This window comes from Giraffa tippelskirchi, chromosome 10 (genome assembly GCF_054371585.1).
Source record: "Giraffa tippelskirchi isolate mGirTip1 chromosome 10, T2T-mGirTip1v1.2.pri, whole genome shotgun sequence".
Taxonomy (NCBI): domain Eukaryota; kingdom Metazoa; phylum Chordata; class Mammalia; order Artiodactyla; family Giraffidae; genus Giraffa; species Giraffa tippelskirchi.
The window spans coordinates 111686770-111705355 of record NC_137284.1 but is presented as its reverse complement, the minus strand read 5'-3'; the positions used below and the strand labels follow the sequence as shown (position 1 = coordinate 111705355).

Here is an 18586-nt window from a genome sequence, read left to right as displayed (position 1 = left end):
GGAGTCAAACCAGGTTCTCCTGAATTGCACGTGTATTCTTTTCCAACTGAGCTATCAGGGAAGCCATTTAAATAATTGAGGTGTTGCTATTTATACAATTTCTAGCCTGCTTTTTTCTCCTACATTTCAAACATCAACCCAAATTATTTGAGCCTTTGTAGACACTCAGATGGCTGCTTGTGCTCTATCATATGATAACAAACCCTAGATTTCCTAAACACTGTTTTTGAATACAGGTGATTATCAGTTTTTTTACTATCATAAATAATCTGTGATGGATATTTCTGCTTTTCATGTTAATTTGTAAGTTGCACAGCAGCATGAATTGTTTTAAAGGCTTTGGGACATGGATATTTAATTCCTAGACTGTGATAGAAGCAGACAGAAAAGTCTTGTACCAAATGCAGCAGAGAAAGAGACACAGGGACACCATTTGTATTACCTGGCTCACAGAAAAAGTTCTGGAATTGCTGGGAATGTGGATTTAAAACTTGGCTAGATCAACCAAACCACATATCTGCCTATATCCATACATATCTGTGTAAGTAAATGCCAAAAAGAAATACCAAGCTGGAGGGATAAACACCAAACTTTTAGCAGCGGTGACTCTGGGATAAATAATTGGGCTAGAGAGAAGGGCAGGCAGAGAGGAAGTTCTTTAGGGTTTTTCCCCTATTATCTTTTCTATATTCTTCAAATTCTTAATTATGAGAATATATGTTCATATATTTATAACTTGTGTAATATTTAAACCTAGCATGTTTCAGAGAATGAGTTGGATCCTCACAGGCAGGGCCTGAGCTGTGTCAGCACATACTTTTTACTCCTTTTTTAAACATCACTAGCAGGGCGCCAGCTCATCTGGGGTCAGGACGCACAATCGAGTCTGGAGCAGGTGGGGTGTTCGGAGCTGAGAGGCTCACCTGCATTTAGATGAGAGGTCTTCATAACTTCTTCTCCTTCCAGCACAGTGGACATGATGCCTTTGTATCCACGGTCTGTGACAGAGAAGCAGGGGGTGGAACACACAGTCTAGGGCCAGGAGCCCAAGGGGTTCGGGTTGACGGACTCACGTTACCCTTGGTTCCTGCGCCTTTGCCCCGAGTGCCGGCGGAGCCAGACTCTGAAGCGCACAGCCGGCCCATGGCCAACAGATGGTGAAAGGGTTCCTGTGTCTTTTAGGCCGCACACCTGGTCCCTGGCTCCACACCGAGGCGGGCGGGCAGAGCTCTGATGACATCAAAGGCAGGAACGCTCAGGTAACAGAGCTCTCTGGTCACTGAGTGTAAAACCGGGAAACCTCCTCAAGAAGCACACAGTTGTTGAGGTTTGCTTTCCCCTTCGTATTAATAGCTTCATGTTTTACCTGGGGGAAGAAGCCACATGGGCACCTGTGTTTCCAGCTGGGGTGAAACACTCATAATTTCAAAACCTGAAGAGTGAAAGAGGGCTTCTCTGGAATCATCAGAAGCTGCTTTGGCACGTGGGACCCCTGGGAATCCCTCTGCAACCATCACCCTGTCCACTGCCATCATTCTTCCCTCATTACCCTGGTCTGAGAAGCCTGAAGAGAAAAACTCTGTAACATGCATAAAACATAATTCAGTATTCTCTGTCATCTATAGAGTACCTGGTTTCTCACCACCACCACCCCCTGCCCCGGGGAGGGGGGCGGGTTTCCACGATCAACACTGGCATTTAACTTGACCAATTTAGCCTCAAAATTCAAGTGCTGGTGGCTAGGGGAAAGCTGTGGGGAGGGGGAAGCAGAGAGCTGCCAGGGTCAGACGGGCTTTGAAGAAACACCCTCATGCTCGCACAAGGCGACTGGAACACAGCGTGTTTTCTCACCTGGCAGAGATGACGTTTCTCACTGCACAGGACAGGGTCTCATCTTTAAAGGCCCTTTGTTTCTTTGAAAACAGGGATTCTCGTCCCCTCCTGGCCTCCAGTTTCAGAGCTATGTGGCAAAAGGGCGGCACCCACAGGTTAGGTTGGAACCTGAAGGAAAGGGATGTGAGAAGGAATGAACTAGGTTCCTGGAAGCTGGGGGAGGTGAAGGTTCCTTGAAGGAGGACAAGCACCCTCCTCCCCTACTAACCATGGCTGATCCCATTTTGAGAACTGCAATAAACATTCTCGGATGATTGTAGGTTTAAAACTGGGTGGGTGTATGATTGTAGTTCAGAGAAGAAGGATATATATAGAAGGAAAAAAAAAGATAGGAAGGATATACACAAAGTTGTTAACAGGTATTCACCCTGCCAGCTTATGACTGAATTTGACTTATTAGTGCATTTATGCAATTTCTGAATTTTCTACAATAAATACGTTACTCCTATGATCAGAAAAATATGGTAATAATCAAAATAATAGTCCCTACATTATACAACTGTTTAGAGAACTTGCATATGCTATTTTGTTGGATCCTTTTTAGCAACTCTGTGATATAAGCTGGAGAGATTCATCTTTAATGCCTTTTTTTCACATGAGAAAACCGAGCTCTGAAGGGTTAAGGAACTCACCCGAGGTCACACTCACAGACCTCTGACTCCTTGTCCAGTGCTCTTCCACTGGACCTCACTGCTTCTTTCCCTGGCATGTCAGAATTGCCAGGACAGGAGTCACCCTCACCTTCAGACGTTATAAGCGTGATGGAACATTCCATACTGTCCGGTCCCTAACCTCATGGCAGGCACATCTGAATCCTCTGAGCCCATAAAGTCTAGTCAAGGATGGACTGTAGTCTGCCCTGGGCATCCCATAGTCAAGAAGATCTTTATGTCTAGGTGGACACCATGTTAATTCATTTTCACTTCAGTGAGGCAAAAAGAAACTGCCCAGAGAAATCACAGGGTTTCAGACATGGTGAACAGTGCCCTGGGGGTGCTCTTCTTTTATGGGCCAGAGCCCAAGTGATCCCTGCAAGGCTAGGACCCCCTAAACAGGAAATCTGAAAGCCTGGGGCCCTTTCTCTCTTTTTCATTGCCTTGTCTTGAGATCGCCACCAAGTTCTTAGCTTTCCTTGAGCTTCCCGTCAAGTAGTCTGCTGGTACTTGGTCCCTTAAATGTTTTTTATGGCATTCGGTCCCCACCTAAAACAAGCTACACTTTCATTCCTTTTCCACCCACGACCCGCTGGGTGAAGATCAGCACCTTGCATATGACAGAACCATCAGACCCTGGCAGCCTTTCAGGCATGAGGGAAAGCCAGCCCTGGGGGTGGGTCATTCACCTCTGACCCCACCTGGTAACACTGTTGTGTTTCCACAGTTAGCGCTTAAGACGCTCCGGTGAGAAGACGGATGAAGCCAACGTCCTGTGAGCCCCCTGGGGGTCCATGTGGCAGGGCAGGCATCCCCAGGAGAACGTCAGACCTCAACACTCTCAAGTAGTAATTCAGCTGACACACAGGCTCTGAATGGAGCGTTTATTTATTGTAAATATGTATTTTGCACAGGCTTTAAATCAGTATTATAGTCGACTATTAATTGAATAATTTAAAACACACACACATGATTTCTCCATTTTTTAAAGTGCACCTTGGCACAGGTGACAGCCTTGTCCCACCACATAGTGTCCATTCCATGACTGTAAATATGTCTGCCGGCTGGCCCTCCCTAGACTCGGAACCGTTTTTAGAAGATTCCTTAGTTTCCCAAAGTCATAGTATCCACAACGGCTTCTTACTGGCATGATTTTTCTAGTCTCATTACACAAACTGCAAAATCAAACCAGGTAATGCCTTATGAATGACGCAGCTCCCCGAGAGTAGCGTGGCCCTCACCCAGATGCCGCCACATGGCTCCCGGCGGACAAGACGCCAAGTCCCGCTCCCGTCCTGCAGTACAAGGATTCTTTTGCTGCCTCATGTAAATATAACGCAGATCGAAGGCAAGAGTGGCCTCAGTCCCTCCACAGCCGACCACAGGGCCCCTTGTGTAACTGAACAGTCCTGCAAGTAGCCAACACTCTTACTGTTTACAGTGCCCCTCGTGCCCACGTTTCTGCGATGGTCCTTCCTGTCCCTCTGAGCCCCCATCCTGGCACCCAGGGTGGGGTGAGCTGAATGAGATTTCAGTATGTTCCCTACAAATTAGAAACCTGCATAAGTCATCATTAATTCTGTCTCAGAGATCTTTTCTTTTTCATCCTTCGAGTGCAGGGTTTATCATGGAAAGCATGACATGAAAAAGTGTAGACTAAAACATATTCTGAAATGCCTGCCTCAAATATCAAGTATCCCATGCCCATCCTTAGGGAACCTGAACCTACCCATCAGGCAAACCTTAGCAGCCTTCTGAGCTGGTCTGAGTCCCCCGGTCCCTATGATGGCACCCCTCTAGAGGGGAGAAGTGTATGAGTTCAGCTAGCCCTGAATATGGATGGGTCAGGACTGGCTGTGACCTGTGGCCACTCCTCTTATGCCCTTTTTCTGGGGCTGGCAAGGGAATGAAAGTGTGTTTTTGCTTGCTGCCTGACCTCATCCTTGGAGGGAAAGCTGTGACTGAGGAAGGAGAGAAAAATAGAAAGAAGCAGACTGACCCCTCATCTGTGCTCAAAATAGCTGCAGATTAAAGGAAATCCAGGAGAGGTGGAAAGAAAACAGTGAAAAATGTTTCCTTTGAAACAGCCCACTCATGTCCTCACACCTTGAAGATGTAAAGCCCAAAACATGCCATGCGCAGAAGGCAGACGGTTAGTGGGGTTTTGGCAAACATGTGACCGCATCCACCACCTCCTGTCTGGAGTGGAGACTGACCCTGAGATGGTGTCCACCATCATTGTGTACATGATTCCAAACAGAAGCCACTGAGCAACGTCAACTTCCCTTCCCTGGGGAATAAATCACGCCAAACTGTAACAGCTAAATCAATGAAAAAGAAACTTTTGCAGGTCATCAGCTGTGCATATAGCTGATCTGTCTTATTGGTTCTGCAAGGTTTCCAAAAGGTCAGAACTTTTTTTATATAACAGTATCCACTCCACCTCTCTCCCAGCTGTACAAAATAATTACAAGGGTTTTTTAACAATCATGATTAAGAAGGCGCTAGACCAAAGCCGTTCCACCTTCGGAGTAGACTGCCTGCCCCGATGAGGTGTTTACACACTGATGTTCTGCACCCACTGGGATAGAAATTCAAAATAAAACTATTCAAGGTCAGAGGGAAGAAACGTGCAGAAACCAAAAATTGCAATTAGGGAAAAATCTCAGGAATCTGGCATCACATCTCTCCTCCAGACCCAGCACTGAATTCCTGCCCTTTGAACTCTTGCGGCAGGACAAATACTTCACTTCTGGACCACAAACTCAAACAGAGCGCCCCTCCATCCTCGAGTAATCTCCCCAGCGCTGTGGTCTGTGACTCTCCCAGTGTTTCCCGTGTATTTTATATTTATTGATCTTCCCTCTGCAGATTTATTTCTTTGTATTAAATAAACTTTAATAAGTGGGAATGCTTCCAGGTGTTTACTTTATTAAAGCCGATTGACAGTCGCCAGCACCAATCTAAGCCAACCATCTTTAAGGATTAGAAGGGCTCAGACAAGATACTGACACAGGTCCCAGTACTTGCTGTAACATTCTGTTAGAAATGGGGCCTTTCTTTTTGGAGCTAAACTACAGCTAAACTAAACTACAGAATGTTTTCCTGACTTTTGTAGCTAATTAAACGAATAGGTATTTGAGAAAACCAAGCATGGGAAAAATTCAAATGTATTTTGTAACAAGTAGATAACACTATCGGAGAAGGCAATGGCACCCCACTCCAGTACTCTTGCCTGGAAAATCTCATGGACGGACGAGCCTGGTAGGCTGCAGTCCACGGGGTCGCTAAGAGTCAGACACGACTGAGCAACTTCACTTTCACTTTTCACTTTCATGCATTGGAGAAGGAAATGGCAACCCACTCCAGTGTTCTTGCCTGGAGAATCCCATGGACGGAGGAGCCTGGTGGGCTGCCATCCATGGGGTCGCATAGGGTCGGACATGACTGAAGTGACTTAGCAGCAGCAGCAGCAGATAACACTATACTTATTCACTTTTATTAATATCAAACATGCTTACAAATTCTGCTAACTTGTGTTGAAATGGAGCAGCTTTCAACTTGAAGTGCACTCAGCACCACCCCCTCAGCTTAGCAAATGCCTTAGAAAATCTCCCGTGTGGAGCAGTCTCATCGCCATCTCCATTATAGTGTCTTCAGGTGCCCGCTTCGGAACCTGGTACAGGGGAGATAAGGTTTACCTGACACAAATGTTGGCTTCAGGGAAAACATGGATCTGAATCTTGATTCTGCATCTTAACAAGTTTAGGAAGTAACAAGTTTAACCAGTCTATGCCTCAGTTTCCTCATCTGTAATATAGGGGCATAAATATGTCCTTAAGTGTATAGTGGTGAAGATGGAGTAACATAACACCTGGGCAAGCCTTTAACCCTCAGGTCACAACAGACCCAGGTATCAGTGTGCACAGGTGCGCGCGCGCGCACACACACACACACACTGCAGGGTACAAGCAGTTTGCTTATTACATGTTCAGTCTCACTCAGCTCTCACTGGCTGTGTCCCAGGCATTCCATGCAGATGTTCACTGAGCTGCTCAGATCCCTAGCTCTGCTGTTGGATAACAAGGAGATAGCAGTAATTACAATTCATAGATGCTCCTGAAATAAATCTCATCTAGAAGCTAATTTCAAAGTTAGCTGCTACACACTTTGCATCTGAATTAGTTAAGGCCCTGAATTGTTTTATCTGCTGTCTTGATTAGTAGAGGCACAGATAAGCTCTCACATGACCAAAAGGGCCCATCTGAGTGGAGAAGGAAAGCAATGGCCCAAGATAACTGACAAAATGGATGATGAACTTTAAAGCCATTGACTGTGGAGGTAGGTGAAGTGGCCATAGTTCCAGGCAACCCATGGAGTTCCAGCTAGAAGAGGTGGTGCCTAGAAGGGGAAGGGGAGCAACTTAATGGGAAAGGCTGTGGACTCCAGAAGCAAGTTCCAGGTTCTCAGACCATGCCCCTGGAGGCCTGGCATCCTTCACACACCTGTTACGAACTGAACTGCATCCTCCAAAACTTCCCATGTTCAACTCCTAACTCCATACCTCAGAAAGTAACCTTACTTAGGAACAGAGTTGTTGCAGATGTAAGTTCAGATGAGGTCCTGCTGAAGTACGGTGGACCTTTAATCCAATATGACCGGTATCCTTATAAAAAGGAGAAATTTGGGCACAGACATATACACAGTGAGGATGCTGTATGAAGTCAGAGATTAGGGTGATGCTTCTACAAGTCAGGAAATGCTGAAGATTGCCAGAAAACCACCAAAAGGTAGGGCAGAGGTGTGGACAGGTTCTCCCTCACAACCCTCAGGAGGAACCAACTCTGCCAACACCTTAATCTTGGACTTCTAGCCTCCAGACTGTGAGATAATAAATAGCCACCCAGTTTGTGGTCCTTTATTATGGCAGCCCTAGCAAACTAATACACACTCTGTTACCCTGGAACTTTGCAGGAGTTTATGTTGATGGAAAAAAAGCTGAGAATAAAAATAGAGTCAGCAGTTCCTTGTCATATAAATGGGGTCATCATTTACTCTGACCTTGACATAGGTCATTTGTTGCCAGTGACTAAGTCCTATTTTCAAGAACAAGACATTCAGTTGCATTTCCCTGTCACATGGAGACAGAATCATCGAAGTAACCTGGCATTTCTAGGTCACAAGAGTGGGAAGAGCTGGTTTCTTTCTTAAGTGGCATCCTTTCCTCTAATGGAGCTTCTATGGCTTTAAAATAAAGACGCTTGGCATAGATGGCACCAGCCATTCTGATGATTTTTTTAATTTGGTAAAATATCCATTAACATAAAATTTACCACTTTAGTAATTTTTAAGTGTACAGTTCAGTCATGTTAAGCAAATTCACTGTGTTGTGTGACCAGTCTCCAGAACTCTTTTATCATCTTGCAAAACTTAAACTCAATACCCCTTAAACAAAGACTCCCCATTTCCCTTCCCACCCCTCCAGCACCTGGCAACCACCATTCTACTTTCAGGCTCTATGAGATTGACTACTCTTGGTAATTCATAAAAGTGGAATCAAATAATATTTAACTTTTTTTGAGAGTGGCTTATTTCATTTAACATAATGTCCTCGAGGCTCATCTGTGTTGTAGCATGTGTCAAGAGTTTCCTTCCTTTATAAGGCTGAATATCCCATTGCTTACCTATATGTATCATTTATCCATTCATTCATTGATGGATACTTGGCTTGCTTCCACCTTCTTATTGTTATTATGACTAATGCTAGTATGAATATGGGTGTAAAAAAATCTCTTTGAGATATTCTACCTTCAACTCTTTTGAGTATATACTCAAAAATAAAATTGTTGGCTTATATGGCTTCTTTTTAATTTTTTGAGAAACCTCCATATTGTTTTCCATATCAGCTGTACCATTTTATATCCCCATCAACAGTGCAGAGGGTTACAATTTCTCCACATCCTTACCAACACAAATTTTCTGTTTTCTTGATAACCATCCTGACGGGTGTGAGGTGGTATGTCATGGTTTTGTGTTTATTTTAATGAGTGAATTTATCCACAAAATGGATAAATGAAGAAAATGCTTAACTGATTGGGTTTTCCAAAGATTCCAGTCATAAAATATATCCCCTTTCATATATTTTCTATGTTGTGGCCAATGCTCGCATTTATTAATGAAACACAAGACAGAAGAGGCCATGGGACATTAATTTTAGTATGTTTTTATTGTATGTTTGATGTATTTAGAGACAATTTCAAGGGCAAGCACTGGATGGGAAAGTTATCTGGTTTGTAGATATTTGTACAAAAGGCTATTAAGACGACACAGTCAGTTCCCACTGCAGGAAACAGAAAGGTTCTCCTTTTTTATTATTCCCTGCCCCTAGCATTTTCCAGCTCGCACATTTAACTTCTCACAACATGATCGCAAACATATACATATTCATCCCCACAAGAAATCAGCATGTGACATCTTGGGATGTTTGGACTCAATCAGATAAAGCACGTTTGACACAAACCACAGGAGAGGAGCTGAGACTTAAGACCATGTGGAATGAAAGGCCACAGCTACAGGGAAGCACAGGCAGTGCTGGGCTGGGTGACCTGCCGCCCCGCCCCCCCCCTCCCTCCTCGGGAAAGCTCAGCTGAAGACCTTCCGCAGAAATGACTGGACCACTCCTCAGTCAAGAATGCAGTCAGTGGTTTCTTAACAGAGACACTGGCCCCACCTGGCTTTCCTGCTGGGCTGGGCAGAACTGTGTAACAACTGGACCCACTTGGGATGACAGCAGGGAGCAAAGGAGTTTGCCTCATTGATAATTCTTTTTTACACCTAATAATCCATCCAAAAGTGAAGGAACTTCACTGCTAATATCTAATAGGCACACACTTGCTCTGTTAGCTTATAAGAATGACTCTTTCTAATAATAACACTGTCTTATGTTACTGGGCACTAAAGAATCACCATAATTTCAAGTATGTCCTTATTCTACCTAAAATTCCAGACCACCTCCAAGGATGAAGGCGTACTACTTCTGCTTTGCTAATTTACTTTTACTGGAGCTTCTGCTCCTCCTTAAGAGTGAGTGGTAAATCCCATCTACTAGCCAAGACTAACTAGCTTATGTTTGGTTATGGGGTGTGAGAACAGGGGAGAGAGTCTGTCCTTCAAGGCCACGTCTTCTTTCTGCACAAAGCATGCACAGCCCCCTCCCTTCCCCCAAACCGTAATGGATACACAAATGGTATTTTAGGAAGCTATTTACACACTGACCTTTAAACATTAATTTTCATATTTCACCTTACATATTCATTGTCCCCATACTGCCTTTAGAAAATCAATCCCTGGTCAAGAAATTATCCATGTAATGATAAGCATTTTTCAAAAACAGAGTCTGTTAGGAGCATTTAAAAGCAAAAACAGAGTCTGTTAGGAGCATTTAAAAACAAACATCCCCCCAACAAGTGTCCTCAAAATCCAACTGCATATTTCAAACTGTTACTAGAAGTGAACATCCACATCAGCAGATTCTTTGTTCTCTTCTTGTCTTTCCCCATGCATCCCAATGCACAAAGAATCTGTCCACTGCTATTATTCAAGCTTTAACTGTACACCTCTGCTTTAACTGTACACCTCTGTACAAGTCTAATAAAAGCATCCCAGCCTCTTTAACTTCTGCCACGAAAGGGCTGCCCCGCCCTCTAGTGGTACGATAGTGGCATCACAATTGTGATAATAGCGTTAACCCACACAGCTCTTAGTTATAGTTGGTCTTTTTCTGGGTTGCTGGACTAAGGTCAATGTCCTTAACAGAAGTGGTCATTGTTGTTTACCACTGCACAATGGCTGGGTAATGGCATAAGGCTGGTTGGGTTATCCGTGACCTTTGCTTGGCCCATAATAATGAAAGCTAGTCTCTGGGTAATTTATTCTCACTAGACTTCTTTTGCTGAAACCCCTAATCACCTTGAGTGTCTCAGACATGCCAGGTCTGATGAACTGTTTCTATGACAGGGGAAGGAGAGACCACATGGTAGAACTTCACAGTGGCTTTTTGCATCATCTTGTTTTAAATAGCCACTCAGCAGGTGGGCTTGGGAGGGGATGAGATGCCTGGGTCCTCCTCAAGCCTTGCCCTTCCCCACTCAGCAGCTGTAGACAGACACTCTCAGAATGGCCATGCCACCTAAGAGGAGATCCTAAGCTCTCAGTGAAAGCCCAGGCCAAACCCAGACAAAATTCAGCAACCACAAGCTGCTGTGAATGATTGTTGTTAATTTTTTCAGCTCAAATATTGCTCCCATGTCTCATCACTCACAGTGATTTTACATACAGAATTTTCAAAACTTCTGGGCAAAAACTCACAGTGCTCTTATGCCTATACCCTTACAAGGGAGCTAATAGGAAAAAAGATTTGTTCCAATAACACCTGTGACCCTCAGTGTCCACTTCTGTGTCTGGGACCCAATTCCTCTCCAGCTCTCATGGCATATTATACATTGCAGCTGGAAAAGGAGTCTAACTTGAAGTCACTTCCAAGACTCCTGATACTCACAGTATTTCCATTTGCAAATACCTATCCCCAGGGAAGGTGACTAGGCCCAGATGGTACAGGTTAGGCCAGAGAAATGATGCTGCAGCCCTCCCACCCACTGCTATATTAACATGTACACCTCTCCTCCTCATCTCTGCCTCTGTCTACGTGAAGAGTGGTTGAGAGTTTCAATAGCTGGAGGTAAGACCCCTGCCACCACCACCACCTGTCCACTTCAGCTACTAGCCTGAAAGTGGCTACCGGGCCATGTGGGGCGTGAAGAATAAAGGGAAAGATCAGGGCAAGCCAGGTGCTTTCTCCACAGCTTTGTGGGCTATAACAGGGTTGGGCAGGAAGGGCGGGGGTGGGACTGTCCCCTGGAGCGAAGTGCTTCTCCATCCATCTGTCGCCTTCCTGCCCTCTGTCTTCCCTGTGCTGAGCCCATCTGGTCTTCTTCTTACGCTCTCCTGAGCTCTGCTGGTAAGTTAGATCCTTCATGCGCCCACAACATGGGGAACAAATCAGTTTAATTAAAGTCTCTGCTGAGATAATGGGGTGGCTGCTCAGATTCCAGCTACTTTAACTGCAATCTAAACAGCCAAAAGTTTCTCCTTTTCCTTCCCTCATTAGCTGAGAAATTTGCAGCTTTGTGGGGTGGAACTCTGCCACAGGGCCATTTAATTAATCCTAAACTAGATGGCGGTAACTAGGCCCAGAATCATTTCAAGACACAAGCGCATCTGTGCAGCGGGTGAGCGGCAGGGACAGCCCCTTGCCTTGTAGGAGAGCCACGCCCTGATCAGGGATGTTACCTGTGCAGCCGCCCCTGAATCCCTAGGGGATGGCGGGGCAGGTTCCAGCTCACACAGCAGGTGGAAGCCGTCTGTGTGGATCCACTGCACACAAGCACCGTACACAGGTTCTTTCGGATCAAGAGAATCCGGATGGAGCTGTGCCTGGAGCCAGTGGAGCCCCCTTCATTCCTTCCCACTTGTTTTACATCTCAGAAGACACAGCTGGGGGCATTCTGCGTTACTGGCCTGCACTCAGTGGCCCAGTGGAAGCCTCCCTCGGGCACACGCACACAAGAGCTCAGGGCCAGACAAACGCCTTTTGTTAACCTGAAAGAAACCACTACTGAAAGAGTAAGACTTCAAGAGATTTTGCCTTTCCCTCAAACTTGGTGCCATGGAGCCTGTCTTTCACGGCTTTGATGGACTCTAGTCCTCCCATGAAAAGGCTAATGTGTCCATTGTCACTGAAATACAACAATAGCAGCTTAAAATCCACAATCAGTCATATGATCGGACAACAGGCAAGGGGATACACATTACACTGCAGGAGGAGGGGATCTACGCTGCAGAAGAAGGGGGCGGCGTTGTGAGGTTCAAGGCAGAACCCAAGGGGACAGTGTGACTTTGACGCATCTGAACTTTCTCATTTTACTCGGACAGGAGAGTGGTTTGTTTTGCTGGTAATTTAGTAAGGTGGGAAATTTTAAATAACAAGGGGATAGGGAACGCTTACTTCACTTAAAGAACTTAATCTCCGTGTCCACACAGTCATAGAAGAGATCCCCCACTTCGGTGGGGTCCAGGGGGTCACTGCTGGTCAGGATTTCCTCCATGGCTTCCAGGCCTTGCTTCTCTAGTTCCAGCATCGTCTTCCTCAGCTTCTGACCTTGCTCCTGAAAAGGACAAAAACAGTGGGGGCCACTGCAGTGGATGCTGAAAGCCCCCTGAGGGCCCACCCCCACTCCATTCAGCGGGCTTCCTGCAAGACTGCCACAGGGTGCTTCTGAAGTCCCCAAGTAGTGATGCCACTGCTCCGCCTGGAATACTTACAGAGTTCTCACTGCATTCTGGATGCAATCCAGACTCCTGAGTGACAGAGGGAAAGGTCCTCTGTAGCCCACAAGGCTCCTGCTTGTCTCACCTCCTGTCTTGCCTCCCGCATCTCCTTTCTCTGCAGCCAGACTGAATTAGTTGCCTTCCTCCAACCCATGATACTCCTTCTCGCCACTGCACAGGCCACCCTGCTCCCTGCCAACACTTGGTCAGCTCGTGCCCACCTTCAGAATGCCCTTCCTCTGGGCTCCCCCATACAATGCCTTTCCTTCTGCCATGGCTGTTCTCTTCCTGTCTTGTGATGGTCTGTCTACTTGCCTGCGCCCCCCGTTAGACCATAATCACCCAGGGAGTAAGAACTAGATTGATCTCTACGTTCCTCTGTGGGACAGAGGAGGCACTCTCAACAATGCCTTTTGAATGAATAAATGGATCTGTGAATGGCATGTCTATCCCCAATTCACTTTTTCTTCTGAGGGGGTGACATCTCTTCTTCCAAGTGAGAGTCACTCATTCACAGTGGATGACAGTGAGAAGCTTTCATTTGTCCAGTTAGTCCCAGACAGAGAAATGGATGGCACCATTCATCCACCATCTCCCAGTGCTGCCTTAACTCAAACCAATGGTCATTTCCAAATTTCGAAGTCCACCCAGCCTCATCTATCTCATCTCTTGGAAATTTTGTGTAGGATGCCTCAGAACACATGGGCCTTCCTACCCCTGCCTTCATTTGCCAAATAACCAGAAAACCGCACATCAGGGAGTGACATTTTCCCCCTACTCGGGTTTACTGTCATCCACTTAAAACATACACCATCAGCAATCAGGGCAGGCAGCCCTGGACAGAGCTCCATGCAGTGCAGTGGCAGCATTCAGGTTCTGGGGACGCATCTGGCAAGGAAGACAAATGTCAAATAACTGTGTGACTTTTACATGTCAGAATGGTCACTTCTGGGGCAAAGAAGAGCAAGTTCTAGAAACACTGAGACTACCCTTCTCAGAGATGCTTTCTGAACGCACTTGGATTTACTGTTTATGTTGTCCTTCTTTATATCCTTTTTATAAAATCCACTATACCAGATGTAAGAGAATAAGCTTACTCAGTCCATGCAAAATATGTGCACCAATTCCCTATAAGATGTCCCTCTTTTCAAGACAAAATGGAACTTTCCAAGTTGTTAAATAAATGCTTGGGAAGCAGATGAGCATCTAACAACTATGTTCCTTCCTTCTCTGTCAGCAAAATAGAAGCCTGGAGGGACTTCCCTGGTGGTCCAGGGGTTGAGAATCCCCCTCCTAGTGCAGGGGATGCAGGTCCAATCCCTGGTCAGGGAACTAAGATCCCACATGGCATGGGGCAACAAAGCCCGTGTGCCACAGCTACTGAGCCTGCACTCTAGAGCCCACATCCCACAACTAGAGAGAAATGTTCAGTGAAGACCCAGCACAGCCAAAATTGTTTAAAAAATATATAGGCTTGGATTTTACTTGAAAGCCTATCACTAATGGCTGCTATGGGCATCTATTGAATATTTCTCTTGTTTGAATTGATGTAACTTTATTAACCAAAGTTTTGGGTGAAGGAGGGAGGGTTGCACTTTGAAGAATAACTATTTTAAAACTGACCATTAATTTAAAAACTTTTTACATGGAAAAAATAAACAAAACTTAAAATTTACCATTTTTAACCATTTTTAAGCATACAGTTCAGTGGCATAAATACATTCACACTGTTATACAAGCATTACCACCAACCATCTCCAGGGATTTTTTTGAAGAATCACTTAAAAAAAAAAAACTATGATTCCATCTTTAAAGTGCTGCCATAATATAACTTTTTACCTCCAAAAGTACACAAAGAATTTCTGACAGCAGAAAACCAGTTCTCCCAACTAGTACTGCACATTTCTGTTATTCCCAAGTGGACAGTAAGTAAAAGAAGGATATTCTTAGGCCACTGCATTTTGAATAACATCAAATGTGGAGGCTTGCTTTCACTGGGTTTCGAGAGGCCGGCTGGAACAATTACCACCAGCATTCTAGTGAGGGTCTCGGGAGCCTGGGTTTCTGGAAGCAGACTGGCTGGAGAGCAGGAAAATGATGAGCTTGTTATCTGCTTTCTGGTCTCCTTCCTGGGGACCTCACCGGCTCCCAGGGCCCCCGTCAGGCTCACCTCATCACTCTCCAGGACGGCCCGGGCCCACTCATGCGCCCTGTACAGCTCGTGCCGGCGGTCTGGCTTCTCCTGGAACCGAGGCTCCTTTTTGGCAGGGTCGTCGTCCCCAAAACAGGGAGACTGTGCTTTGGGGACGAGTTTTACATCATCCACAAAGATGAAAGGCTTGAATATGGACCTGGAGAGAAAGGAGAGTGCTTCAGCCAAATCAAGTTCAGGGCCTGAGGACAGCAAACATTCCCGGGGTCAGTTCATGGCGGGTGGCGGGTGGGTGCCTCCCGAGAGAGACAGAGCCAACTGCATATTTTAGTGACTATTTTAATAAAACTAACTGCCGATTATAAGTTGCAAAGTGTTCTATTTACAGTGACATCGACACAGACTAGCTTTGTTCTGGGAAGGCCATTTGAGAGCTCCTTTCAGGTCCATGAACACACACGTGGTGCTTTGAGGAAACGGCGCAACAGGCCACTGATCTGAGTTAGTCTTTTGCCACCAGAGTCCACGGAAAGAGGCTCCCTGGAAAGGCAGGGTCTGAGACCTCATCTTTTTTTTTTTTAGGTTCTACCTTATTTGAAAATGTTTGGAATATCTCTGACAGACTCAAGGAGGGCACAGATGAAGACAGATGACCAAAACAGAATCCCAGGGGCCCCAGAGAGGGCATGCCATAGAGAACAGAAGTCTGGTTGTGTGAGAGGGCAGCCGAGGGTTTAGTAGGCGGCTAAAGCAAGAACTCTTTGATTCGGCTCTTTTGGCACAATGGGTGTAACTTAGAGGACACGGCTCTGTATACAAGTGCCCATGTGTGTGTGCACATGTATGCGTGTGTATACCTGTGCATACCTGGGCACACAGCAACATCCCTGCAGATGTGCACACACCCCGAAACAGCCAGGTATCTAAGAAACTGCATCTTGGGATTCTAGGCTGATGGGGTCTGTGGTGACCACAGCTGACTAAAACAGCAGGGAGAGAGCTTTACTCTCCTGGCTCTGCACCCAGAAAGAACACAGCTGGATCAAAAACAGTGTTCCAGGGGAGCACAGGCACCTCTGGGCCCCAAGGGTGGCCTGTTTTCAATCACACCACGGGGGCACCTGCAAAAACAATCGGAGAGAATGAGACACACACCCACACCCAGGTGTATGGCTTCGATTGGGGTTATTCTCTGTCCTCTTAGTGCACCTTGACCCACTCTGTGCCTCCAATGGGTGAGAAGTGAGCTGGGAAGTTGAATCCCTGACTCCTGAGGTCCTTGAGCTACAGGCAGCCAAAGCAGCTTTGCCAGTGTGCCACACATTTTCACATACACCACCATCTGCAAAGCACTGGGAACCCATGACCCTTGCACCCAAACTGTGTCCTTGGACTTGAGCATCAGTATCACCCTCAGGCCCCACCCCCATCCTGCTGACTAGAACCTGCTTGTGAAGGTCCCCAGGGGACTGATGACATCCAAGTCTAAGGAGCATGACCAGAGACAACAGTAAACAGCAGCCACCCCTCAGATTAGTTCCCTGAGGTTATCAAGGAGAAAGGACTCAGGTGAGAGAAAGGCAGGCCCTGATCACAGCATGAAAGATACTTAAGCTCATCTTAATTTCATTTGCAGAGAAGGCAAATGGCACCCCACTCCAGTACTCTTGCCTGGAAAATCCCATGGACGGAGGAGCCTGGTAGGCTACGGTCCATGGGGTCGCTAAGAGTTGGACACGACTGAGCGACTTCACTTTCACTTTTCCCTTTCATGCACTGGAGAAGGAAATGGCAACCCATTCCAGTGTTCTTGCCTGGAGAATCCCAGGGACGGGGGAGCCTGGTGGGCTGCCATCTCTGGGGTCGCACAGAGTCGGACACGACTGACGCGACTTAGCAGCAGCAATATCATTTGAATACTGAAAGCAGTTGCATCCTAAGCTTGTGAAGTGGATGAAAATTGAGTTTAGTCACTCAGTTGTGTCCGACTCTTTGTGACCCCATGGACAGTATCCTGCCAGGGTCCTCTGTCCATGGGATTTTCCAGGCAAGAATACTGGAGCGGGTTGCCATGCCCTTCTCCAGGGAATCTTCCGAAAAGTATGAGGCATAGGCACATGGGCTGGACCTAATTCCACAAGGCCAAGTCCTCCCAAAATCCTTCCCTCCCTGAGATACCAGGAGCTACCTTATACAGAGGGAACACTCACTACCACTTGCTACTGCCTCCTGAAAATGCAGCACTTCTCTTCCCTCCTCCTGAATGTCAAGTGGGTGACTGTTGAAAGTGGAAGGAAATAATGCAAAATTTTTAAATGTCTACAGAATTTTGATCCCATGGAGTTGAATTCTCCAATTGGTCATTTGGTTGAGAGCATTTTGAGGGTTTACTGGAAGAGGGTAATGGATGGGGAGGGATAGAAGAGGCAGTGGTAAGGGAGAGTACAGCAGAGAGACATCCAGAACTAACTTGCCTCCGGGCCCCCCTGGTCTCAGACAACACAGCAGCCTCACAGCAGGCAAGCGTCCTACCCTTCCGGGCCTGACAGCCCTCAGGGTTTCCTGAAAAGTCAGTGTGCACACACCGTCTTCTAGCAGACTGGAAGCCTCCTGCAGCCCCCTAGGCCTGCACTGAGATCCCCTGAGGGACCCTGCAGCCCAGAGCCTGCCTAGTTCACACCTCCTCCCTAGGCCTGGTGTCACACAGAGAGGGGACAGAGCCAGGGCTCCCATGGGCTTCAGCTGGGACTTGGCGGTGAGGCTGGAGCAGGCTCAACCATGGCAAGTCAGAGGATCGGCAGTGTCCAGCAGAGCCACTGAGCCTAGGCTGCCGAGGAGACCCCTTGGGACAGGGGTTCTCCCACTTCACACTGGCCCCAGGCCACACAGACAGTGCTCACTTCTGTATCCCATACAATCCCCCAACTGAACCTCTCTTCTCCACCTCTCAAAAGTCCCAGTTCGAATAATGTTTCATAGGCAAGCATGTCATTTAATTTCTGGAACTCGGTGCTTTACTTACTATGCGGCTCAGGACCATCCTGAAACTGGCCCCATGGAGAGAACCATGGCACAAGGTCCTCCTGAGCAACTGTCTAGGTCTGCTTGCCTCACCACAGCAGGGCAGGGAACTAGGCTGGACTCCGAATGCGGGTGTGTATCCCCTCTTGACCTCTGACCAACTGTGGGGCCCGCCCATCATTTTCCCTCTCTGTCTCTCAATAGGCTGAAATGATCTCTCCCTTTCAGCTGCTAAAGCTAATGTGCTATTTCTCTTTCTACGTCATGAGGCTTATGAACCTGTGTTTTCAAGAAGTTCATGCTAAGCACAGTTCTGGTCTTCTGCACCCAATACACAAGATAACAGCAGAGTAAAAAAAAAAAATGTCAAAACCCCCTGCCTGATGGAACCTCAAGCCGGTCCACACTCATTGGCATGTGGAGGTTAGTTTAACATCAGTGAGAGAGTGTCTGGTGGCATTTGTAAGACAGGAGGGACTAT

At 46.6% G+C, this 18586-nt stretch overlaps 2 protein-coding genes across 21 annotated transcripts in view; one reads left to right on the top strand and one right to left on the bottom strand.

Moving 5' to 3' along the window:
• The window catches only part of WIPF3 (WAS/WASL interacting protein family member 3), a 79013-nt gene extending 73556 nt beyond the window's left edge, over positions 1 to 5457 (top strand). The window contains exons 8-9 of the mRNA XM_081534847.1: positions 1183 to 1259; positions 3274 to 5457. Of these exons, the coding sequence (XP_081390973.1) occupies positions 1183 to 1259; positions 3274 to 3297 (101 nt within the window). The 3' untranslated portion in view covers positions 3298 to 5457. The remainder of the gene's footprint in view (positions 1 to 1182; positions 1260 to 3273) is intronic.
• Positions 5458 to 6025: 568 nt separating this feature from the next.
• The window catches only part of SCRN1 (secernin 1), a 71345-nt gene continuing 58784 nt past the window's right edge, over positions 6026 to 18586 (bottom strand). For 13 of the 20 annotated variants that reach the window (XM_081534857.1, XM_081534860.1, XM_081534869.1 and 10 more), the window contains 2 exons: positions 15103 to 15283; positions 8754 to 12769 (listed from right to left, as the gene is read on the bottom strand). In XM_081534857.1, coding sequence (XP_081390983.1) covers positions 12611 to 12769; positions 15103 to 15283 — 340 coding nt within the window. In that variant the 3' untranslated portion in view covers positions 8754 to 12610. Of the gene's footprint in view, positions 6223 to 8753; positions 12770 to 15102; positions 15284 to 18586 lie in introns of those variants that run through there. The other 7 variants (XM_081534863.1, XM_081534862.1, XM_081534864.1 and 4 more) reach the window with 1 other exon arrangement.